Source organism: Blastomyces dermatitidis, assembly GCF_000003525.1.
Source record: "Blastomyces dermatitidis ER-3 genomic scaffold supercont1.4, whole genome shotgun sequence".
NCBI classification, from domain to species: Eukaryota; Fungi; Ascomycota; class Eurotiomycetes; order Onygenales; family Ajellomycetaceae; genus Blastomyces; species Blastomyces dermatitidis.
The window spans coordinates 4,166,496-4,188,046 of record NW_025544777.1 but is presented as its reverse complement, the minus strand read 5'-3'; the positions used below and the strand labels follow the sequence as shown (position 1 = coordinate 4,188,046).

The window sequence follows — 21,551 nt, the reverse complement described above, 5'->3', positions numbered from 1 at the left end:
CTTTATTTAAACAGGAAAATTGCTGCTTTATAATACAATATCTGCCTGAATGCAGGCTGGAGTGGTGTTGAGGAGGACAGGACAACCTAATCAAATAGGTAGTATGAAGCTGAAAGGCAACAATGACGCGTTACCTCCAGGATACAATATGATCAACGTTCATTAGAACCTCTCTTTAGAATCAGATAAAATATCGTAACACAATCCAAAGGACAAAGAAACTAAAAGGCAAAAAGCGGTTTGACAGAGCGCTTGCTCGCAAGCTGCCTGTTATTTTGTTTTCAAAGCTACTAGTCAGCAAACCGTCTATCGAAATACTTCAACACGCCCATAACGCTCGCCGCCTCGACCTCCATCGCCGGCCGACCGCCATAATTCGACTGCGGGAGGTCACGGGGATTAGGCAGGGTGTGCAGGCGCGGTAGCCAGGTGTTCAAGTCGTCCGCGGCGCGGGAGAATTTGGGATGACGCGACAGTGCCGTGTAGGTATCTGCGCAGGAGAGGGTGATGGGTTGATGGTGTTGAGCTGACGATGTTGATGATGAGAGTTGGGATGAGGTGGGTCTTTGCAGTTGGGACTGGGATTGGCAGCATCCGCCGCCTGGTCCGCCACCTCCACAACATCCTGAGCCTCCGGGGGCAGCGGCGTTGCTGGCGAGAGAGGCGGCGAGGCTCTTGCAGAAGAGCGTACTTTTGGGGTCGGCTTGGCATTGTGCGCAGGTTCCGGGTCCGTTGATGCATGGATTAGATTTGTTTGGGTTTGCTGAGTAAACGGGCTCGGATAAGACGTCGCCATCCGAAGGAGGAGGGGTAAATTGGGATAGGTTTCTGATTGTTAATCTATTGCCTTTTTCGGGTGATTTGGCGGGGCCCGAATTCATTTCTTCCTCCTCGGCGGCCATTTCCGCACACATGCACGGCGTGCCATCTTGACAAAAGCCGCAATGGTCTATGATTCTAGAGGGAGACACCGACGGTTCTGTGGCTCGAATAGTACGGTCGCGGTTGCCAGAGAACAGGGCGGTGAAATCGGTTTCCAACTCCTCCGGTTCTGTTTTGATATTAGTATCTAGTCTGTGGCGTTTTGATGAATTTGTCTGGTGCGGAGAGTGTGCTCTTTTTGGGGTGCTCTCGTCTTGCTGGTCAGGAGCAGCGTTGGAAAGCCCGAAAGCATCCTCGATGCATTGGCATCGTGTTGAGGAGCAGTTCTCACAGGTAGCGGCCATCCCTCCCACTTCGGATACTTGTTCTGCAAGCTGAACCCTTTGCATCAACTCTTCCTTGGCCTTTTTCTCCGCTGCAAGGTTGGTCTCTAGAGTCTGGCATTGTTTCTTCCACCATGATATTTCAATTTTGCATTGTTCCAGCTGGCCGGAAATATGGTCTATACGCTCCTTCCATGCGGCTGTCTGTCTCCCATTCTCTTCTTCAATTTGCCTGATTTGCTCTTCTAGTTCGCCAACCCTTGCTGCCCTTCTCTCGCGAAACGCTCTCTGAGCAGCGCGATTTTGAGCCTTCCGTTTTGTTGGTGGGGTGTCTGTAGCTGGCTTGCGTCCAGGTTTAGGTCGAGGGGGAATAACCCATTCTTTTGACGTGATAGTTGTGGGCTTGAGGGGTACCGGCGTAGGCGTACCAGCAGCAGCCAGCGGCTTCACGGAAAGCGACGGTTGGCGGGACGGCACGGCTGGTGCGAGAGGAGCAGGGGAGTTCGTCGAACTTGACGAAGGAGTCGAAGCAGCGGACATAGCCGACATGATAGTCTCTTGGTATGTCCTACTTGTATGGTGGGATAGTAGTCGCGGAATTTGGTCTTGCTGCGTGTCTACTAGATATATCCCCTCTTAACCGATTTGCAGTGCCGAAGTCATCGACCAAGACGCACCAGGTCATCGCAAGGGAACAAGATTCAATTAAGTTTGAACTATGCGTTGAACAATAAGCTGTTGTTATTCAAACAGTGACTCGGCGATGAATGGCTGTGAGGAAGTTTTCGTCCTGGCCAACCATGAGGGCAGAATTGAAGCAGGAAGAATAAGCCGCGGGGGATTCGGAAGATCAGATTAGATTATCGTGCGACATGTTGCTCACGTGGTTTCTTGCCGACGTCCGATGTCTTGGCATTGTTTCCGTTATCTGATCGCCAAGCTCGGGTTATCTGATGGAAAAGGTCGGCCGTCTTTCCGTTTTCGGCCTAACCCACCACGTTCTACAACGAAACATATAAATTTGTTCGTCGTGCTAATATTGGCTGCAAATAACTGAACAACCTCGGAGGAGATCTTATTCTGTTGCCTAAGACCCCATTTTTTACGACAAGGGCGGACTTCGTCGCAAATTCTTGGGGCTCACGGAGAGGAGAGCATATACCGACTAGGGAGTAGCTAGCTCACGCCTTACATAAACCGGCTTCTGCGTCTCTACCGCTATTTGGAAGCACTAAAGGTTCCCACTCTTCTGCAGCGCAAGTGTAAATAATACGACCTGCACCATGAGTCAGGGCTTGAGAAGGATCTTATATAAGATGAAGACCCTTCCCATGCCTCCTCAAGCAACGCATTCGTACCTCTAACTCACCCCCAGAACCCCCGACTCCAAAGTCGAATCGAAGTAGCCAACCATGCCACCAAGCCCTGTTGTTGCCAGCCAGAAGGTTCTTGACCTTCTTCAAAAGCTCCATGCAGCCTCTCTCGCCCAAGAGCATGCCCTATCCACCGTCTTCTGGTTTATGACTAGAAAATTGCGTGCCTTGTTCACTAAACAAAGTTGGTCGTCGCTTGATGATACTTTCGTCAAGGATAAATTCATCGCCCTTGAGGCCGACAAAAGCGAATTTCTCTATCTCCTAGCACGGGCTTCCGGTGCCACTACGATAGTCGAGGCAGGTACAAGTTTTGGTGTCTCCACGATCTACTTGGCTCTGGCTGCTGGGCAAAATGCCGCTGCCCTCTCCCCATCTCCTCCAACACCTGGGCAGGGAGCTAAGGTGATTGCCACGGAGAAAGAACCGGAGAAAGCCCAAAGGGCTCGGGATCACTGGAAGGAAGCGGGCCCTGAAGTTGAGCCATGGATAACTCTGTTGGAAGGAGACCTGAACGATACTCTCCCGGCGGAGTTGAAAAATGTCGAAAAGGTTGACCTTCTCCTTCTTGATAGTATGTCGCTCCCTTCTGTCTTTGACTACCCTACGGTTAAGATCTCATCACTCACCAATCATATAGTCTGGACACCGTTGGCACTCCCAGCCTTGAAAATTGTCCAGCCGAAACTTCGACATGGTGCACTCATTATTGCAGATAATACGGCCAGTTTCCGCTCTGCCTATGAGGACTTTTTTGCTTACGTACATGATCCGAAGAATGGATTCAGAACGATGACGACCCCATTCAAAGGAGGACTCGAAGTGATTGTATACCTTCCAACTTCGTGAATACGCAGTCTCTGAATTTTTCTCTCCTATTTTGTTGTTTTGTCATTATATCCATCCTCCTGGCCTATTCAACATCTCCCAGCCAAGCCATTTGTCAAGAACAGTTAATACGAATTTTTATATTATCAACAGCAATAATAATGTAACATGCACATATTTTACATATGGCTTGGAATGCTAAGCTCAACCTACCCCCTTCTTCCAAACGTATGTCTTATATTGTGACATCCCTCTCATCCATTTACTCGTATTCAGCCAACGCTGGTGAACCCGGGAATTGCTCGTTTGAAAACTTCGTCTGCACGAACACTTTTTGAATCCCTCTTTTCCTCTCGTCATACATACGATAGACGAGATCTAGATCTTCCAGCTTGACACGAGTCGAAATCATTCGCAACGGATCAAGGGTTCCACTTTCAATGAGAGAGAGAATGTGCTCCCAGTATTTCTGTACCGGCGCTTGGCCGTTACCGATCAATCGGACACCGCGCTGCATAAGGGATCCGATGTTGAAATGGTTGGTCTATCACAGTCAGCAGTTAGTATTCGAGCATTCCTATTCAACGCTTGTTCCATCCCGTACATCCATAAGCTAGAGCCCAGGAACAATCGACTTACGTAGCCCACATAAACACCCGTAATCCCACACCTCCCGAAATTCCTCACAGACGTAACCATCTCATTCAAAATCTCCGACGTATCCGTCTCCGCCCCCAGCATAATCTCAATATAATGCGCCCAGCCCTTCGCATACTCCCCAGCCGCACACTCCAACGCCGCGTCGGGGCCTTGCCCATCCCCCACCATCTGTTTCAACACAGAGGTCACCGACTCCCCACTCTGTAAAGTAGAATAATCCACCGTCTCAACCCGGGGCAGCTTTTCCTTGACAAAGTCTAAACGCCAAGCACCCGCTCCGCCATCAATAAGAATCACTCTGGATGCGCCGTGCATGAAGCTGAACTCAGCGCACATCTGTCCGATGGGGCCGGCGCCCCATATCGCCACGACGTCTTCCTCCCGCACGCCCGTGTCGACCACACAGTGCCAAGCTGTACTAAGCACGTCCGAGAGATAGAGACCCTTCTCATCAGGAACGTTGGCAGGGAGCGGGAGGAGGTTGGTTTCCGCGTAGGGTACACGGACGTATTCAGCTTGACCACCGGAAAAGCCGCCGGTGAGGTGGGAATATCCGAATATTCCTATTACTTGACTATTAGCGATTGACATTTACTACCACCCCCCCCCCACACCCCACACCGGCCCGGGCTGGCAGGCTGAATGCAGCACCAGTAGTACTGACCGGCCGTGCGCGATCCATAAAGCGAATTTTCCAACTGGCTAGCGTTCGTGCGCTCGCATTGCGAGGAGAGTTTCCGTTTGCAGTATCTACAGTCACCACAGGCGATTTGGAAGGATGCGACGACCCGATCTCCCGTTTTCAATTTCTTGACGCTAGCGCCGACGGATTCTATTTCGCCGCAGAATTCATGGCCCAGGATGTCTCCCTTTTGCATTTCAAGGACCGACCCTAGGAGACAGGTATGTTAGCATAAATTGTACCATGTAGGAGACTAGCCCTGGTAGCTACTGCTATGTATGCGTACCATGATAGAGATGCAAATCACTCCCGCAAATCGTTGATCCAGTAACCTTTAAAATGACGTCTGTATCCTCAAGGATTCTGGGCTTAGGCACGTCCGCTATGATTCTCACAAAACCATATCAGTAAACCTGAAATAATTCGTCTCTCCCCTTGAGGAGGCCGGAGGTCTATCCTTTCGCTGCATATTTTGTACACTTTCAACCTACATACCAATCGTCACATCGTTCTTCCCCAGCCATATCAAGGCCTTCATCGTCTCACCACTGGGATCCGCGAACTTCTGCCTATCTCGTGCCGGATTGCTCACATCCTGTGTAATACTGGCTTCTTCTTTCCTGCCCGTTTCCGAAACATTTGCAGCCTGCGAAGTAGCCATCCTAATAAATATCCAAGTTTGAGATGGTAATATTCAAATAATCGCAATAGAAGCAGCTACTGAAGGCGAATTCATGACTAGGAGCAGCAGGGCGCCACGCCCCGGCTATATATAAGAGCAGCCTTTCGCAGTGGCTTCGAAGAGGGGGGTATACATTGGACGGTAAACTCAAGTCCTGTGACATCACAGTGAGGTCGTTCTTTATGGAATTTGACACTGCAAGCTTGTATGTTTTCAGTTGTCTCGAGTAAGCCTACGTTTCTAGAAACGGCAAAAATTCTACCCAGGATGTGTTGCTTGCTCTGCCCGGAGAACTCAACTCACACCGCTGCTGAGGGAGAGATTTTTCCACAAAAACTAATAAAAATATAAAAGTAAACCAAGGTCTATGAATCAGTCACTTTCAGCAATGTACTGTACATGTACCATACACACAAATTTGAGAGACGGCGGCAAAAAGGGAGCAGCATAGAAAATGGTGTCCACATATAACGAGAGAGTATAATACACAATATAAGCATTCCCACAACGTTCACCTATCCTTACGCCCCATAACCTCATACGGACGTTCCTTGCTGCTGCGACCGATTTCTCAAATATTGACGAACAAGACCCTCAACGCTTCCCATATCATGCCTCGGTTTCCTAATTTGAGAGAAAGAAAAAAAAGGTTAGTAAAAACTCCTTAGAAAATGTGACGAAACCAGAGGATAGTCGGACTATAGAAGAAAAGCGAGAGCGTAAAACCGTACCTCATATAAGTCAACCTAGCACGTCTCTTCCTCTTCTCCGTCCGTTGTACAACTTCAACAGCCTGAACGTTCGGGCTAAAAACTTTAACCCACATCTCGCATCCAATCCTCGTCAATTTATTCCGTAGCAGGAAAGACGTGTCTAACCCTCTAGATCGAATGTTCAAGCATACACCCGAGAATGGGTCTCCGGTCTTGAATGTAACTCGCAGGACGTCCCCGACTCTCACGCAATTGGGATTCCGTTTATCGAACATGGCTTTCCGCTCACCGGTCGGGTCGTAGATTGCGAGCTGGTCCTCTGTAAACGCAGCGACGGGATCCTTGGTTGTCCTGCATTTGCTTGGTGGAGGTGGTGGGACCTTTATCTTCCTTCCGACCTCTACAATAGAATAAGAGACATGTTAGCGCTGGCGGTTTTTTCGAAGATGTATTCGCCCAGGCAGACAGCTGCAAAGGCTGCTAAATAGCGCCAGTTAGAACCATGTAGGTAAGAGAATCATACCTCTGTCAGGCCTATGAATTTTTGGTATCTGGCGCATGAATTGCTGTGGCAGGTCCTTAGGGAACGGGAGCTTCTCCTTTGGGGGGGAGTAGATTGTGTGGAGGGACTTTCGCCCAAGTTCGTAACCCTTCAATCCGCGACGGACTGAGTTCCAGCAGCCCAACGACCGCATTGCTGACATGGGAGCGGCCATTGCTGCGATTAAATAGGGTGTGTGGGATATAAGACCGCGAATGGACCTGTGAGTATGCGGTATGTGGTACGGTATGTTGGATGCTGTTGTCTTCCGGTTCAGCGGCGAAGAATACCTGGACATGGTCCGTGCACAGTGCCAAGACTCGGCCACTGGTCTTTTAGCGGCTCTGCGACAATTCACGATATAAATCTCAATTTCATCTCAGGTAGATTCCGCGCCGTCAATCTTCTTTGCTAATTTCTCGTGGCTCACGATTCGACGAGGAGGAATTGGCACTCAATTGCGCCGCGCTGCAATTGTTGCGGATGATCGCGGCCCGCCACTGCGTTTTCTGAACAGCAAGAAAGGGTGCACCAGTTGCCCTTCGCAATCTCCGTGGCCATGTCGCAGAGCATCATGTATAGAGTACTTTATTGCCGGAGCTGCCTCAATCAGGCAGCAAGTCTAGGAAGAGGGCAGACACGATTCTTCACTAGTTCGGGGACATATAAGCGAGGTAGATAGCCCTTCCTCCGCAGGTGCTACACCGAACGCGATCATTCAAATGCTGCCAAAACTACCAGTAAACTAATCCTTTAATTATCACAGCGTGGATCCCAACGTTCAAACCGACCTCCTCCAAAAACCTCGATGAACTCCTCTCCCTATTTCGCGATCGTGTCTTTATCCCCGCTTTCCTCACCCCTGCCCAGCGGAGGCTCATATACAAAGAAGATGCCACTACATCCCTTGAGCAGAACCCTATCACCGTTACCCTTCAAGGGCAGACTGAAGAATCCTACAGACTACGCCCATTAAAATTTAGCGAAACGCCCAGCAATAACGCGGTGCGCGGTATCGTCGAGCTGATGAAAGAGCCAGAGGATTGGTACACTCTCGTCCCGCTGCTGAAGGGCTTGTACAGCTCAAAACGCAAACCTAACTTCCTCCTCTGGGAATTCATCGTGCGCAAGGCGGGCGAAGCGGGCATGAATTCTGTCATCATCGACTGTGCAGAGCAATCTCGCCGCACGGGCTTCTCGCTCGGTGACTACGTGCTGACGGAACTGCTCTTCTCAAACCTCCATCTCAAAGCTGAGTCGGCGGGTTATAAGGGCCCGGAAGTCGAGAAGGCGCTAAAACAGGCGAAGCATGTTGCCATGTTGATGAACGCGGAGGACCATATGCCTGTGGATAAGACGAAGCCGGACCCACGACGACATCCAAATATTATCGCTGTTCTGTTGGAATTAAGTGCTGCTCGTGCTCTTGACGCCTTCGAGGGCAAGGATACCCAAGGCGATGTCCGCTCATACGCTGAAAAATTACTGGGCACGTGGGTGCTGAGAGGAAAGTTCGACACAATCAAATACCCGAAGAAGAATGTCCGGAATGTTACGGATCTTCCGTCTGTACGAAAGGGAATCGAGATGGCCCTACAAGTGGAGGAAATCAAGAATGATGAGAAGCTGAGCCAAGCTCTTAGGGAACGGTTAAACGAACTAGGAACGCCGGCTGATGGCACACGGGCATAGGAGGAGGGGGGAATCGTGGGTCTTGGAAATGCCCACACACCTGTACCATAAAACAATGTACTAGACTTGTTCATTTTCCTCTTGCAATGTCCTATTTTCTTCTTTTTAAATATAGTTTTGTGCGAGGTATAGATAGAGTAGTTAGCCAATCTTATTCGATGACGTAATTTTTTACTCTGACATTGTTTAAGCAAGGTACACAGTTGTCAAAATAAACCAAAACAATCCAGGTTATATACTCCCAAATGATGTGACAAGAAAATAAATTTAAGAATAGCAGCAAGGAAACCGACTCATCGCTATAGTATTAGTTCAAAGTAGTCTTGAGTATATAAACTGCTCTACGAGGCATATTAAGATAGTGAGAGTGTACAATCGTCGTTGAAGTATCCTCGGGCCTCCAACAAACACTGTCCTCCAACGACAGCGGGACCAGCCACAAATATCTAGTTTTGATAGTCAGCAGCGGCATCTCCAGAGAACAATAAAAAACACGAATTTATGACGAAAAAGGAGAGGCCCGTGTGCATACCTTTCCGTCAGCTAGTCTTCCGTCCTTACTGGCATCTTCCTCTTTATCGTGGACCAATTTTATCTCAATGCTATTCAACGGAGCTCCGAAATGGCTACGACCGCGTAGTCTCCTATAATCAAACGCATTCGTCTGGCTAACCGCGCCGACGACGTTCGGAGCAGTCAGTGCATATAATACACGCGCCCCAGTAAACACCCTCAAGTCTGTCAATTGGTCAGAGGTAAGCTGATATTCTGGATTTGCGTCGATGCGATGAGAGATGAAGAGAAGGCGAAGATTTTCGAGAGATAGTTCTGCAGTCGGACCTAAGTTGGCGAGCTTGGTGAGTAAGTTCTGCCCCGGCATTGTACCAGCATCAAGAGATCTCCGCTGCATGAAGCGGCCAAACTTGGCTATCGGCCCTATTTGAGGGGCCATATATTCGGTGTGGTATTTTTGCATTGTTTCGGAGGAAGCAATGATGATGGTGGGAGAGATGCCGGCTGTTGCGAGGGCGAGGTTAACATGTTCGCCGGAGACGGAGTTGAATGCGACGGATGCATTCACGTACAATGCGGCGAGGAGTATGCAAAGAGGGTAAGAGCGGGTAAGGGAGTCGATGGAGAGAACCAGGTCCGAGGATGTTAGTTGTTGGCCCCGAGGAAGGACGGAGCCCACGCCAGCAATACCTGCCACCAACAGCTGTCATGATAATTAGCTAAATACGGAGGGTGACACGGGATAAATGAAAGGTACACCCCTACAGCAGGAGAATACTCGAAGAAGTTTCCAGCGTCGGCTGAGGTGGCCCAGAAAGTGACAATAGAGGGTGGCGGGGTTTCAGAAACAGTAGCTGGCACCTCTGTCCCTACAAGAGCCTTCTTGTCCTTGACCAGCTCGTGCCACACAGCTACCTCGATATCACCTCCAATCCCTTCCGGTACTTGACTCCAATCCATATGTCGGCTGCCATGGTTGGCAACCCAGATGGCACTCCTGAGCGACGGGACTCCCTGCAATAATGCAGACGACTCCAATGTGCCAGCTTCGGCGATGAGGAGGTCGGCACCTGAGATAGCAAGATATGCACCAAGCCTTTCGGAAGGCACAACACGAGGAATCAACACGATTTTGAAGTTGTAAAATGCGCCAGCTAGGGAATTTATTAGCAAACATTACCGCTCCAGTCACGAAGAGAGACCACCTAATAACTAACCAAAAATAGCAGCGAGAGACTCTACAGAGTCTGGGAGGTATACAGCAACTGTTCGCGCCTTTGATTCATATATGTACTGGCCAATAATATTGATTTCCTGAGAGATATCATCCAGCTTATGCTCCACAACGTCCTTCCCTAGCACAGTATAGAATTTCCCTTGTTTCCCTGCTGGTGTTCCGTCGCTGGCTAAGGTTCCTCGGAGAGCCGCTCTCCAGATATCGCGGAGATCGCCATTGCGTCCTGCAGTCCATTTTGGCTTGCCAGGGTCCTTCACGTTCAGTCCGCTCTTGAGTGGGTAGCCGTGGGGAACGTCGTGCGCGCGAAGAACGGCGGACTCTCCTGGCAACCTGATGGGCGCCCTGACGGCTTGCCGGGCAAGAAAGAAGGGATGAGCATCAGGATCCTTGGAAAAGAAAATCTTGTACCCTAGAAAGATAGCAATGAGTGACGCTATCAGTGTTGAATGGGTGCTCCAATCAGCAAAGAGGTCCGCGAACAAAACATCTACTTTGGACAGGGAGGTATTGTCTATTGAAGCCATTGTTAGAAGAGAGGTAATGCTATTTCATTGGGACTTGATAAAATGTCTGGAGTTCTTCCAGGTGGAAAAGACAGGCAATTTCTGTGCGAGAAGCACGATGGTCGGAGGTGGGTTGGTTAGTTGTTGGTAGTCGAGGGAGGTTGTAGCGAAGGCGGATGATCCACGTGTAACTTGCTCCTTATCAAATTATAATACACGAACCTAGAGAGGCCGAATCCAGAGGTGGCAAATATATGAGGAAGTGAGATATCTATTGCGTCGCTGGATTGAAGTATAGCGTCAACACCACGAATTAGCCAGGTGACGTCTTAACTTGGTTGTTGGGCTTGGCGCTTAGTTCGGTAAACGCGTTTGTAGTTGCGGCGGTCGCCTGAGCCGCAAACAAACAAAAATACGTTTCTCGACGCATCTTCCACCAGCGACCAAAGCCACGAATAATGACCAAGTTGACGGGTCTGTGGCCGTGAGTTACAACCAGCAAAATATTCTTTTATGTTCCGCAACTCAATGATTCTACGACAGGTTTTTGTGCGGAATCAATAGGTAAGTGAGGTAGGTTTTTATTCCGAGGTGAGTGCATCTCTCCAACTCCGATTGTCCACGATCCTTTGAGCAATAACATATGGCAGTTGCAAACTTAAGCTAACGGTGTATGATGTTTTAGTATTTGTTTGTATTTTAATTGGCGCTGTATGGCACCTCAACCATTCCCCTCCACCCCGAGGCTACAAGGGAATGAGGCGGTTCCCACACCCTCTCCGGGCACCTGGCGGCACCCGCGGCTCAGGGAGATTGTTCAAAGGCAAAACGCTTCGACATTCGGAGACCGGAATATTAAGAAAATCGTCTTGAATGGCGGTTGTTTAGTAGCTTCCGGATTTTTGGGAACTTCATTCAGACAATGGTATAGGAGATGTGACGTCTTTTAGGGACGCCCCAGCTAATTAGCCAGACGATGCTAATGAGAGAATAGTTCACTATGGCTAGGCTCCATTCTCAATATTCCAACATATCCCGACTTGGTTCTCATCGCTCTTCGTCTTGTCCTTCTTGTGAATATCGCGCTTGCCCTATACCCGCTATATCGCCCAAAAGATAATTTATCCGACATACCTCTAACACCCTCCCAACGGTCACTGCTCGGCCTCGACCCTAGCCACAGCGCGCCTGCTACCCCTGGAACCAACTATATTACTCCTCCGAGATATCGATTATCCTCTGGCTCTCGAACCGCGAGCCCGATCAGCCCAAGTTCCTTACCAATCTCTGGGCTGTCTGGAAGCCAGTCGACCGGCAAATCTCAAGATGGGGCGCCTTATTCGCCCTCACCAAGCCCGTTATTTCACAAAGCAATGGGAAACGGCACGAAAGAAGTGCGACGAAGACAGAGTTTTGGGTCTCCGTCTCCTTTGGGCCGGTCGACTTTTAGGGAAGGGAGGGTATTGCGAGTGCCGTCGACACCTAGTCCGAGCGGAAATGGGAACGGGAATGGAAATGGGAAAAACACCAACGCGGTGCTTACCAACAAATGGTTATATGAAAAGACACGTTCAATGTCTCCCACTAGTAGTGTTTATAGGTCGTAATGGCTTTTCGTGGGACAGAAGTAATTTGCAAAGGCGCAATGGGACTGAATGGGACTGAATTGGGCGGCGTGGATTAGTTGCTCTTCGTTGTGTTTAGAAATTTTTTTAACGTATTTTTACTTTTTCAAAGAATGGGACAGGATATTGTAGCTCGCTGTATACCCCATACTACCTTGTATTCTGCTTGGCTAGATGGAACGGTCGCCAAATTTGCGCCCAAGCTAAAATATCGCGGATGTCCCGTCAAACTTTCCCCAAACCCTCGGCCTTGGCAGCTCTCTCATCACGCATCCAGGTCTGGGCGCAGTGAAACCAGTAAATATCAACCTAGCCTGTACGAGCTTTCGCATCTCTAGCTGCTCCAGTGCTTTGCGATAATAGTCACCTAGGAGTTGCTTGCTTCGCCTCATAGTTTCAGAGCTATTACGTTGTGTTTGATTGCATGTGTTTGTAGACCAGACCGGCCCTCACGTTAGCTTTCCCCGCCAGGTCATGGGAGGTTCCGAGTCCAAGCTGGCCTTTAAGCAAGGCATCTTTCGACTATCAGAAGATGCCGGCATTGCCGCCGATGATCCCTATTGGACTGGGGTGAGTAACTTCAATAGTTGCTATTTATGACCGTCAGGATATTGTGTACTTTTACTTTCTTGGAAAGCTGACTTTGCGCCTCCTAGTTCTGGGAACTCCCCGAGTCGCCCGAAGATGTCTTCAGCCTGTTCTCTCCAGCCGACATACGACGAACCCGCGATGCCTCAATAGCAAATCTAGAGACCTTAATATTGGCAATCACTTCCCGTCTTATCATCCTCAAAAACCATCCGTCATTCCCGGACCCCGAACTCGCCCCTGACAGAGACGCACTGAACTGCATCCGTGTTCTCACTCGTATCCTTCCCTTCATTTACGAATCAGAAAGTTTAGAGGCATGGGAGGAGAAATTTTTCTGGGGGAGGAGGAGAAAAAAACATCGGCATGCACAAATTGCGTCCCAGGTTTTGTTCGATGAGGCTAGCTTAGAGGATGAAATGCGTCGGCCAAATCCAGGGGAACATGAGAACGATTACTATGATGCTAAACCATTGGCAGAAGAGCTCATTGACACTTTAATAGATTTGCTATTTTACAGTGGATTTACTATACCGAAAATACCCAATGCGAAGGGGAAAGTATCGTACTCAATATGGCAGAGCGGGGTTGGGTGTACGACGGCAATGGGATCAAATAAAGAATTGGAAAGCAATCGATGCGAGATATTAAGGCTCCTATTAACGCTAACAAGCCAATCTATGTATATGCCTTCGAGTAAGCTCCCCAGCTAAGTTTCATACCATTGGTTGCATCACTATTAACACCTCGATCAGGTTTACTCCCAGTTAAAGGAGTGAAAGCAATTACATACCTTGTAACCTGTCCCGACAAGCAAGTGGTCCTGTCACTACTGTGCTCTTTGTTAAACACGGTAAGCCCTGACATCATCACTACTGTTTGAACTCTCTTTAACTGATCGTGTAGACAATTAAATACAATCCAACTCCGTGGGGGTTACCCTATGACCATGTTGTCTGGAAAGACCCTAAGCAAATCCTTGTCATCTATTGCCTACAGTTTCTTCTGGTGCTTCTTCTCTATCCGATTCCAGAAGATGGGCGTGGGACTCCTCCAAAGAACTACTACCGGCACTTCTATGGCCGCTTACACCGCCCTCAGGACTTCCAGTTTATAGTAGAGGGAATGACAAGAATTCTCAATCAGCCGGTTAGATTTATTTCCAATCTTGCAACTTCACTGTTTAGTGGCTAATTAAAGGGACAGATGCAAGCGACGACGTCATACCTTCCTGGCAGCCAAAAATCAGTGAAATGGGCTCCGGAGATGATCATGTTGTTCTGGGAAGCACTCCAGTGCAACAAGCGCTTCCGATCATATATGATCGACTCAGCTCGGGCGCATGATTTTGTTATTCTTTGTATTTTCTATGCTATCGAGTATAAAACCGATCCATCGAAACTGGGTGTGGTGAAAATGTGTATATTTGTTTTGCAGACGCTCAGTGTTGAGCCGAACTTTGGAAAGAACCTCAATAAGAAGTTTGAATCCCAGGATACGTTGCCGCAAAGCATACGACTGCAAAATTTCCGAGGATCGTATGCTGACTTCTTGATCATGGTGAGTGATCTCATCTGAAACTGACTGCATTTTCATGACTAACATTGCATTGCAGTCCATCCATACTCTTTTGACCACGAGTAAGGGAAAGCTAGATGCAGTGTACCCGGCATTGCTAGCTATTATCAACAATATTGGCGCCTATTGCGAACATCTATCCGCGACAACCTGCTCCAAAATTATTCAACTCTTTGTTTTAATGTCCTCCCCGAGCTTTTTACTAGCGAACGAATCGAATCATATACTGCTCCATTCCCTGCTTGAGTTTGTCAACTCGGTGCTGGAACACCAATATAGCAGTAAGTAATTCCTAATAACAAGGGGATAGTAGGGGCATGAACTGATCGTTACCTAGAAAATCCCCTGCTTGTATACGCTATCATGAAGTCCTCAAGACGTTTTGAGGCCCTCCGTGCTTTCACTCTGGAGAGTGGACAAGAAGAGATAGAAAGGCAAAACCAGCGAATAAAAACCAACTCAACCGGTAGCACTACTGACACCCTTTTGAGCCCAACACTGTCTCATTCCGGAGACGACAATAGTGGCTCCGGAGCTGGACGACGACAGTTAAGTCATGTCCCAGAAGATGACACTTTCGCGATTGGAGAAGATGATTCAGATGAAGAAGGACACGAGCCACAAAATGCCCCTTCGCAATTACCTTCCCGCGAAAACTCCAGAGCTGCTTCAGTCACCTCGGGCGCTGATGAAAGCGTTCCGCTCCAACTTCGCGGAATGTCTGAGAAAGCGCGCGGGAAGATGCCCGCGAGTCAAGTAACCTTTTCGAGGCAGAACAGCACCACAAGTCTAAGTAGTTATACGCCGACTATTCCTGCTAGCTCCGGTGGCTTCGTTCCTACAGCTTCGTGGGTGAGTACTGACGTCTATATATGGAGTTTTGCTTCGAAGAATTGATCTTATATTGACTTTCAAAATTCCAGATCGAGACTTGGGTCCCCGAGCTACCATTACACACCATCATCACTTTAATCTCTGCAATATTCCCGCATATTCCCTCATCCGCACTCCAATCAACCCTAAGTCCAGATGCACGAACATTCATCTCCAACCTCCCCTCTTTCGCCGAGGAGCCGCGAGTCCACGCCCTCCTAGCTGAACCAACGCCCATCCGAGTACACCTGTTCGAATGGTCCCCCTTGTCCCTCGGTTGGTACGAGTCACTTCTGTGGGGATTCATATTTGCCAGCGAGATGTTAGTAGGATCTGCATCGGGATCAACACCAGGAGCTGTCGGGGTGTGGAATGGGACGGCCATCAAATTATTTAAGGTGCAGGAGACGGCTGCCCAAGGCCCGACGCTGCTGGCTCCGAAGGGTGCTGTGGATGCAGTGGGCAGCAACCTTGTACAGCGTATTGGGAACTTCAATATTCGTGGGCGCGGAAGTGGAAGTGGGAGCGGAGGTGGGTCGCAAGAAGGACAGAGTGAAGCCGGGAGCGTCAGAGTGAGGGATGTTTGAGGTAATTGATTATTTCAAACGTTTAGCACTTTACCTACCACAGCAAGCTGGAGGGCTTCTTCGTTCTCTTTTTCTTTTCCCTTATTCTTTCACACTATTTCGCCTTTGTTTTTGTATTGACCTTTTGGGGGTATTGCGTTTAGCTATTGCAATATTTTCTTCTCCTTCACCTTCTATTCTCTTTGCGGGCTGTTTTCTCTTTCTCTTTGGCATAGCGTGTCCTGTTCTACTCCGTTCGTTTGGCTCGGATAACTCCATAACTCCATTGTTAACTTGGCGTGTTCCATCGTTTTAAATGTATGTTGTAGATATGTCTATAGTTAGAAATATTTTATGGTTGGCAATCTCCTCCCACCCACTCCAAGCAGGAGATAAGATTATAAGAAAATGCCGTGAATAATTTCGCCATGGTTTTGCGAATACAAATAGTTTTACTAATAGCTATTGTCAGTTTTAAGTTACGTCCCATGTGGTTCCTATCGGTCCCTTGAACGGCCCGTATACATACATCGCTCGGGACGGCCCACAGTGCTCGGCTCTCCAATCGCAGGGCTGGGAAGAAAGCACGGGGCAGAACTCCCATGACATCCGGATAATAATATATCAAAGTCAGAGTACTTGATAAAAGCGAGTCCAACTCCACGGCAACATTTATTCTTCGGTTTCTTACCTTCGTTACAACCCCTCGTTCCCGTTTAGATAATTAGAGAGTTAGTTACGCAATTACTACGGAGTACTCTAGATGTCCCCGTCATAGCCGTCGAAGCCGCCCCCATTCCCCGCGCTCCCCCCCCCCCCCCCCCAAAAACCCCAACCACACCACCACAGCGATGCAGCTCCCACTAGCATCCTACGCCGCTGCAGCCCTTGCTTTCGCTTTGGGGGCATTCGATCTTATCCGTCTAGTCGATGCTGCTCCTATATCGCCAATACTGCAGAATATCCTCAAAAACACAGATCAGAGTCCCTTGTATGAGTATCCGACTGACCTGACCAGGGGCATCATCCCGGTACGTGTTTTTCCTCTTTTCTTTTTTCTTTATGTCTTCCAATTGCGTCTCAACTAACTTCTAGTCCATTTTCTACCTTATATAGATCCCGGTACATTCGCACAAGTATGCTTTTCTTGCGAGTTTACGCTGTTGTTGATTGCGCCTCGAGTTTACCTGGGGAGCCTTCGCAAATATTTTACTGACGCGACTGTGCCTGCAACAGTGACTACTGGAGAGACCTGCCCTTCTATTCTGGTACGCGGATAGTCAATGATCTTTCGCTATATAAATATAGGAAATGATTATAAGCTGACAATTTCACTAACATTGAAGCTCTTTCCGCCGGCTGTATCTCAATTGAGGCAGATGTCTGGCTAGAGGATGACATGCTGCTCGTTCGTTCACCCATCCCCGCTCCTTGTTTTTGATGTATAACCTACTGACAATCTACCAAACAGGTTGGCCATGACCTATCATCGCTAACTAAGACCCGCACCCTCCAATCGCTTTACATAGGCCCAATAATGGATGTCCTCCGCCGGCAGAACCCGCGCAATCCTTACATAAAAGAAGAAACTAGAAAGTTAGTCCACCCCTAGTTTACCTCCGCCTTACACACAGTACATAGTGATATATCTTCTATTTCAATCCTAATCCTAGCTCTAACATGCAAATCCAGTGGTGTCTACGACACGGATCCCTTCCAAACCCTCTATCTCTTCATCGACGTGAAAACCTCCGGCCCCGAGACCTGGCCACACGTAGTCGCAGCCCTCGAACCCCTCCGCGCCTCAAACTACCTAACCACCCTCCGCAAAAACGATACCCTAACCACAGGACCCGTCACCGTCATCGGCACGGGTAATACACCCCTGAGCCTCGTCGGGCCCGTCCCTGACCGCGATTACTTCTACGACGGCCCCTTAGCTACTCTCGACAAGGAGGGTTCTCCGGAGATAACAAAATATATATCACCCATAGCGTCTACGAACTTTGTGGCTGCCATTGGTGCGGATGGTATTGTTCTGCCTCCCGCGGAAGGCGGGCAAGAGGACGGGGAGAAGGAGTCATCCTGGTTGAATAGCGAGCAATTAGAAACTCTGAGGGAACAGATTGGGGCGGCAAAGAAGAAGGGGATTGGTGCTAGGTATTGGGGCACGCCTAGCTGGCCGGTGCGCGAGCGGAACGAGGTGTGGAGAACGCTGTTGAGGGAGGGGGCTGCGTTGCTGAATGCTGATGATCTGGAGGGGGTTCAGGGGTATTTTTAGAATTTGGTTTGGTTTGGTTTGGGTTTTTTTTTTTTTTTTTTTTTTTTTTTTTTTTTTTTTTTTTTTTTCCTTTCTTTTCCTTTGTTTGTGCTCTTTCTTCGTTTTTGCCCGGTTCGGTAGATATTAATACACCATTATGAGATTGATGTCTTCGTTTAGTTTGTGTTTTGTATCGCTCTCTTCCTTTCTTCACTTTCGTGTTTGGGATCTAGACAGCCCTCTAGGGCTGAGTCCGGGTTCACATTTTTTGACCTTACGTATGGAGACTCAGGTATACAGACTATACATCGCCTTGTACCTTTTACAGGATAGAATCACAGGATCCCCTATGCTCATCTAATTCATTTAAAGCAGCCTTTTTTGTTTCCTGCCATAAACTATTTTACCAGTATTAGAAAAACAAATAACTTCCTTTCCCAGATCATTCACACGTGGGAATTAGTTCCTGGGCACTTGCATCAAGCAGCGGCGGACACAGACATGTCCATAAACAGCCAGCGGACGAGAAAAAAACTCGGCATGTACTATACTTCCTGCATTGGGGGACTATCAGAAGCATGAGATGGGGATATGAGGCCACGTTTTTGGAAATAATGATTCCATAAGAGTTATGGTGGCACAGCAAGATACATGTGGGATGGCTGACGCAGTGTTCTGCACAACCACGGGGGGGTTGTTTGTGATACCCCATGATGTCTCTGTAGGACTCGACGGAAGGCAGGGACAGGCGCATAACCGAGGGGAAAAGAAGAAAGAAAGAAAGAAAATTGGAGGCTTAGATTAAGGAGGAAAAAGGGGAAATAATTGGACATCGTATCATTTCGTGGCTATAGTTCCCTCGTAGTTGGAGAATGAGCCCGTCCTTAACAAATGTCTTCTTACTATTAGCTTCGAGTTGCTCCAATAAGTGCGGGCGTGGGTAGCCGTTAGAAAAAGCTCGGATAGCGGATTATCATAAATCTAAAGGCGACTGGCTGGAGATTAAGCTGTACAAAAGGAGTAATTCATTCCTGAAACTGGGAAGGTATGAGAGAGGATTTAAAATAAAAATTAGAATTTCATGTCAAAGAAGTCTACATTAGGGACCTTCGGTCAGAGGAATTCATCAAGATAAACGAAAACACCAATCAAAAACAACAGTTTCACTCGTATACATCAAGAAGGTGCATTACGGGCAGAAGATCCGTTGGGGGTAGAGGACGACGCGCCAAAAGGCGACGGGATCACCGTGGCCTCGAGAACCTGGTTGCCGATTTTAACTGGTTCGGCAGGCAACATGGCAAAGAGCATACGTGCAGGCTCAGGCGTCAAGTTGGACCAGGCATGTATAGTGCTGCGCTGAACTACGATGTCGTCCTTCTTCAAAGTCGTCTTGATCCCGTTGTCAAGCTCCAGCACGACCTCACCCGCGAGCACGACGCCGAAGTCTATGCTGACAGTTCGGTGCATGAACCCTGGTCCGGGGGGGAAGTCCACAATGCGAATGATAGTGCCGACGGAATCGGCGAGAGGGATTTGGGAACCGTTAAAATCTGTCCACGGGCCATCGACTTTGGCGGGGGAGGACTCGGTGCGCCATATTGTCGTAAAAGCGAGTTTGTCTGCCGTGCCGCGAGAGCAATCTGCAGATAACGGGTCGTATGGTGCTAGTAGGGTGTCTGAGTCGATGATGGCTTTACCAGATGGGCTATGGCCGGTGACGACACGTCGAATCAGCGGATAAAACATAGTGGAAGCTATGGGAATTGGAGATGGGAGAATGACGGCGTTGAGAAAACTGTTTGGCCGCGGATAGGGTGGTCGTTCACTTCGTAATCAGAACAGGGGGGATGGGATGGTCAATTTGATAAAATTCTCCCTGAGGAGAGTCGGGCGGAGAATTTCAGGGAAGATGGGTAATGGGGTTATGTCGTGGTAGAGGAGGGGGCTAAAGAGTAAGGTATATATAAGGATGGTTACTTTTTTGTCCATCCGTTCTTTCGTTTTCCTTGCCCTGGAATATGACATCGAGGATGCGATCCAAGCGATAGGATCGGACACTTCCCGCAAATAAAGTAGCCGATCCAAAGGGCATCAGGCAAAAGAGGCTATCAATGAATTGCGCCTCCTGCAATGACTCTTGTCGACAGTGGGAACTGCCGAACCCGGGTAAACGGAGCTTTGGCATTTCCTGGCCCAGGAACGTATTGATCTGCCGTGTGAACGTCATGCCTGGGTAGATACCCTTCATTGAGTATATCCAGCCGTTTTAGACGGGCGCGAGAATGCCTGGGTAGGATAATAAGCTCCGACCGCTAGGAAGTGTGTTGTGCAGAACAAGAAAGGCATGGCAAGTCCCAGCTGCGAGGACAGTCTTTATCGCAGCCATCAGTAGTACGGAGAGCAACACGGCTGTACAGTACCTTCAACAGGCGCCAGCAAACGAAATCTAGGGCAAAAGAGGATCACTTCCAAAAGGGTGGTGAACCCTGACATGAATACCCTCGATCTCAAAATACACTAGGAGAAATCGGCCAAAATCACGAAACCTTAGGGTTACTTACTTAGGGTTACTTACTTAAATGACAGTCACGCAAGGATGGAAGGCCGGAATAAGTTCCTCTTCGAGCAGGTAGACAAGGCCACACGCGCGGGGCATGAAGCACGAAATAGCCCCGAAAATAAAAAGCAACGGTGAGTGTTTCATCCATGGATGTTATTGACTACCAGAAATAGGCACCGCGCAAACTTTGTTAGCGGGGATTGTAATTCGTGACAATTTTGCTCGATCCGGATTGACAAGAATAGTCAGTCTCCCTTTCTTGCCTTCCACTTTCCACTATAGAAATGCCAGTAGAGTCCATTTGCAGTCTTTTTTCTCTTTCGGGAGTCAGTCCGCATTGTACAGTCCACGCGGCCGCACGGCTCCTGATGCATTCTCCCAAAAGTATGCGGTGCATCAATAACTTGACAATGAGGCAGGCGTGAATAAGATTTCATTGTAGGTCTCCCACTCCACATTTCGCCTTTTCACAGGGTGAAGAGTTTGCAGTCTGTCGTCCAGCTCCGTTTGATGGCGACGGTGAGGTTGTTTTTGATGTCAGAAGAAGTAAATGCTTATAGTCACCAATTGGGTTAAGCGTCCTGTCACCTGACTATCTCGATTGGGATCGTCGGTTAATCGGATAATATAATATCCTAGCACGCATATCACGTGGTAATCCACTAAATTATTTGTAGCGGCGCCCTTTTTGATTATATAATGGAGCTCCCTTCAACATCGCAACTACATCTGTTGTTTCCTGGTCAAAAAGCCAACAATATACAGGCAAATATCTGTCAGAAAAGGGATCTATAGCAACCCGCGTGATGTATATGCCATAGCAAAATTAATTCATCTATTCTACAGGAGCTGCGGCTGCGCAGGGCCCC

At 48.6% G+C, this 21,551-nt stretch overlaps 9 protein-coding genes across 11 annotated transcripts; 4 read left to right on the top strand and 5 right to left on the bottom strand.

Moving 5' to 3' along the window:
• Nucleotides 1-290: 290 nt before the first annotated feature.
• BDCG_04337 (bZIP transcription factor HapX) lies at nucleotides 291-1,754 on the bottom strand (the record flags this gene model as incomplete). Its single annotated transcript, XM_045419994.1, has 1 exon — nucleotides 291-1,754. One exon carries the CDS (start codon nucleotides 1,752-1,754, stop codon nucleotides 291-293), a length of 1,464 nt encoding a protein of 487 aa, XP_045276186.1.
• On the top strand, nucleotides 776-5,794 carry BDCG_04336. Of its 2 annotated transcripts, XM_045419993.1 has the most exons (4): nucleotides 776-1,304; nucleotides 1,455-2,467; nucleotides 2,581-3,152; nucleotides 3,219-5,794. In XM_045419993.1, the coding sequence occupies exons 3-4, from the start codon at nucleotides 2,618-2,620 to the stop codon at nucleotides 3,425-3,427; spliced, it is 744 nt and encodes a 247-aa protein (XP_045280842.1). In that variant the 5' UTR covers nucleotides 776-1,304; nucleotides 1,455-2,467; nucleotides 2,581-2,617; the 3' UTR covers nucleotides 3,428-5,794. The 2 variants fall into 2 exon arrangements, with proteins under 2 accessions (XP_045280842.1, XP_045276185.1); XM_045419992.1 differs by having other exon boundaries at nucleotides 838-1,304; nucleotides 1,455-3,152; nucleotides 3,219-5,771.
• BDCG_04335 lies at nucleotides 3,350-5,525 on the bottom strand (the record flags this gene model as incomplete). Of its 2 annotated transcripts, XM_045419990.1 has the most annotated exons (5): nucleotides 5,244-5,525; nucleotides 5,035-5,130; nucleotides 4,731-4,958; nucleotides 4,046-4,629; nucleotides 3,669-3,950 (listed from the first exon to the last, which is right to left on the bottom strand). In XM_045419990.1, the coding sequence occupies exons 1-5, from the start codon at nucleotides 5,407-5,409 to the stop codon at nucleotides 3,669-3,671; spliced, it is 1,356 nt and encodes a 451-aa protein (XP_045276184.1). In that variant the 5' UTR covers nucleotides 5,410-5,525. The 2 variants fall into 2 exon arrangements, with proteins under 2 accessions (XP_045280841.1, XP_045276184.1); XM_045419991.1 differs by lacking the exons at nucleotides 5,035-5,130; nucleotides 5,244-5,525 and having other exon boundaries at nucleotides 3,350-3,950; nucleotides 4,731-5,006.
• Nucleotides 5,544-6,927, bottom strand: BDCG_04334 (mitochondrial ribosomal protein). Its single transcript, XM_045419989.1, has 3 exons — nucleotides 6,667-6,927; nucleotides 6,162-6,543; nucleotides 5,544-6,054 (listed from the first exon to the last, which is right to left on the bottom strand). The coding sequence occupies exons 1-3, from the start codon at nucleotides 6,857-6,859 to the stop codon at nucleotides 5,967-5,969; spliced, it is 663 nt and encodes a 220-aa protein (XP_045276183.1). The 5' UTR covers nucleotides 6,860-6,927; the 3' UTR covers nucleotides 5,544-5,966.
• A 108-nt stretch (nucleotides 6,928-7,035) lies between these two features.
• Nucleotides 7,036-8,620, top strand: BDCG_04333 (uncharacterized protein). Its single transcript, XM_045419988.1, has 2 exons — nucleotides 7,036-7,358; nucleotides 7,451-8,620. Exons 1-2 carry the CDS (start codon nucleotides 7,244-7,246, stop codon nucleotides 8,374-8,376), a joined length of 1,041 nt encoding a protein of 346 aa, XP_045276182.1. The 5' UTR covers nucleotides 7,036-7,243; the 3' UTR covers nucleotides 8,377-8,620.
• On the bottom strand, nucleotides 7,373-11,019 carry BDCG_04332 (uncharacterized protein). Its single transcript, XM_045419987.1, has 4 exons — nucleotides 10,107-11,019; nucleotides 9,655-10,043; nucleotides 8,909-9,592; nucleotides 7,373-8,822 (listed from the first exon to the last, which is right to left on the bottom strand). Exons 1-4 carry the CDS (start codon nucleotides 10,648-10,650, stop codon nucleotides 8,730-8,732), a joined length of 1,710 nt encoding a protein of 569 aa, XP_045276181.1. The 5' UTR covers nucleotides 10,651-11,019; the 3' UTR covers nucleotides 7,373-8,729.
• On the top strand, nucleotides 10,902-16,354 carry BDCG_04330 (uncharacterized protein). The gene is made up of 10 exons (XM_045419986.1): nucleotides 10,902-11,220; nucleotides 11,315-11,554; nucleotides 11,624-12,824; nucleotides 12,911-13,538; nucleotides 13,598-13,695; nucleotides 13,749-13,991; nucleotides 14,049-14,402; nucleotides 14,458-14,701; nucleotides 14,758-15,272; nucleotides 15,344-16,354. Exons 3-10 carry the CDS (start codon nucleotides 12,729-12,731, stop codon nucleotides 15,878-15,880), a joined length of 2,715 nt encoding a protein of 904 aa, XP_045276180.1. The 5' UTR covers nucleotides 10,902-11,220; nucleotides 11,315-11,554; nucleotides 11,624-12,728; the 3' UTR covers nucleotides 15,881-16,354.
• Nucleotides 16,355-16,357: 3 nt separating this feature from the next.
• Nucleotides 16,358-18,589, top strand: BDCG_04329 (uncharacterized protein). The gene is made up of 6 exons (XM_045419985.1): nucleotides 16,358-16,890; nucleotides 16,976-16,995; nucleotides 17,096-17,127; nucleotides 17,206-17,267; nucleotides 17,331-17,455; nucleotides 17,552-18,589. The coding sequence occupies exons 1-6, from the start codon at nucleotides 16,711-16,713 to the stop codon at nucleotides 18,138-18,140; spliced, it is 1,008 nt and encodes a 335-aa protein (XP_045276179.1). The 5' UTR covers nucleotides 16,358-16,710; the 3' UTR covers nucleotides 18,141-18,589.
• Nucleotides 18,190-21,216, bottom strand: BDCG_04328 (cupin domain-containing protein). Its single transcript, XM_045419984.1, has one exon. It carries the CDS (start codon nucleotides 19,866-19,868, stop codon nucleotides 19,296-19,298), a length of 573 nt encoding a protein of 190 aa, XP_045276178.1. The 5' UTR covers nucleotides 19,869-21,216; the 3' UTR covers nucleotides 18,190-19,295.
• Nucleotides 21,217-21,551: the final 335 nt, after the last annotated feature.

Excerpts from the sequence above, each read along its gene's own strand:
- BDCG_04336 (XM_045419993.1), top strand. The coding sequence starts at position 2,618 with ATGCCACCAAGCCCTGTTGTTGCCAGCCAGAAGGTTCTTGACCTTCTT. Across the intron at positions 3,153-3,218 it reads TGACCTTCTCCTTCTTGATA|TCTGGACACCGTTGGCACTC; the intron begins GTATGTCGCTCC and ends CCAATCATATAG.
- BDCG_04334 (XM_045419989.1), bottom strand. The coding sequence starts at position 6,859 with ATGGCCGCTCCCATGTCAGCAATGCGGTCGTTGGGCTGCTGGAACTCA. Across the intron at positions 6,544-6,666 it reads AATTCATAGGCCTGACAGAG|AGGTCGGAAGGAAGATAAAG; the intron begins GTATGATTCTCT and ends ATTCTATTGTAG. Across the intron at positions 6,055-6,161 it reads GCTAGGTTGACTTATATGAG|GAAACCGAGGCATGATATGG; the intron begins GTACGGTTTTAC and ends CTCTCAAATTAG.
- BDCG_04333 (XM_045419988.1), top strand. The coding sequence starts at position 7,244 with ATGTCGCAGAGCATCATGTATAGAGTACTTTATTGCCGGAGCTGCCTC. Across the intron at positions 7,359-7,450 it reads TTCGGGGACATATAAGCGAG|CGTGGATCCCAACGTTCAAA; the intron begins GTAGATAGCCCT and ends TAATTATCACAG.
- BDCG_04332 (XM_045419987.1), bottom strand. The coding sequence starts at position 10,650 with ATGGCTTCAATAGACAATACCTCCCTGTCCAAAGTAGATGTTTTGTTC. Across the intron at positions 10,044-10,106 it reads GTCTCTCGCTGCTATTTTTG|CTGGCGCATTTTACAACTTC; the intron begins GTTAGTTATTAG and ends TAAATTCCCTAG. Across the intron at positions 9,593-9,654 it reads TCTTCGAGTATTCTCCTGCT|CTGTTGGTGGCAGGTATTGC; the intron begins GTAGGGGTGTAC and ends TTATCATGACAG.
- BDCG_04330 (XM_045419986.1), top strand. The coding sequence starts at position 12,729 with ATGGGAGGTTCCGAGTCCAAGCTGGCCTTTAAGCAAGGCATCTTTCGA. Across the intron at positions 12,825-12,910 it reads ATGATCCCTATTGGACTGGG|TTCTGGGAACTCCCCGAGTC; the intron begins GTGAGTAACTTC and ends TGCGCCTCCTAG. Across the intron at positions 13,696-13,748 it reads TGTGCTCTTTGTTAAACACG|ACAATTAAATACAATCCAAC; the intron begins GTAAGCCCTGAC and ends CTGATCGTGTAG.
- BDCG_04329 (XM_045419985.1), top strand. The coding sequence starts at position 16,711 with ATGCAGCTCCCACTAGCATCCTACGCCGCTGCAGCCCTTGCTTTCGCT. Across the intron at positions 16,996-17,095 it reads ATCCCGGTACATTCGCACAA|TGACTACTGGAGAGACCTGC; the intron begins GTATGCTTTTCT and ends TGCCTGCAACAG. Across the intron at positions 17,456-17,551 it reads ATAAAAGAAGAAACTAGAAA|TGGTGTCTACGACACGGATC; the intron begins GTTAGTCCACCC and ends ATGCAAATCCAG.
- BDCG_04328 (XM_045419984.1), bottom strand. The coding sequence starts at position 19,868 with ATGTTTTATCCGCTGATTCGACGTGTCGTCACCGGCCATAGCCCATCT.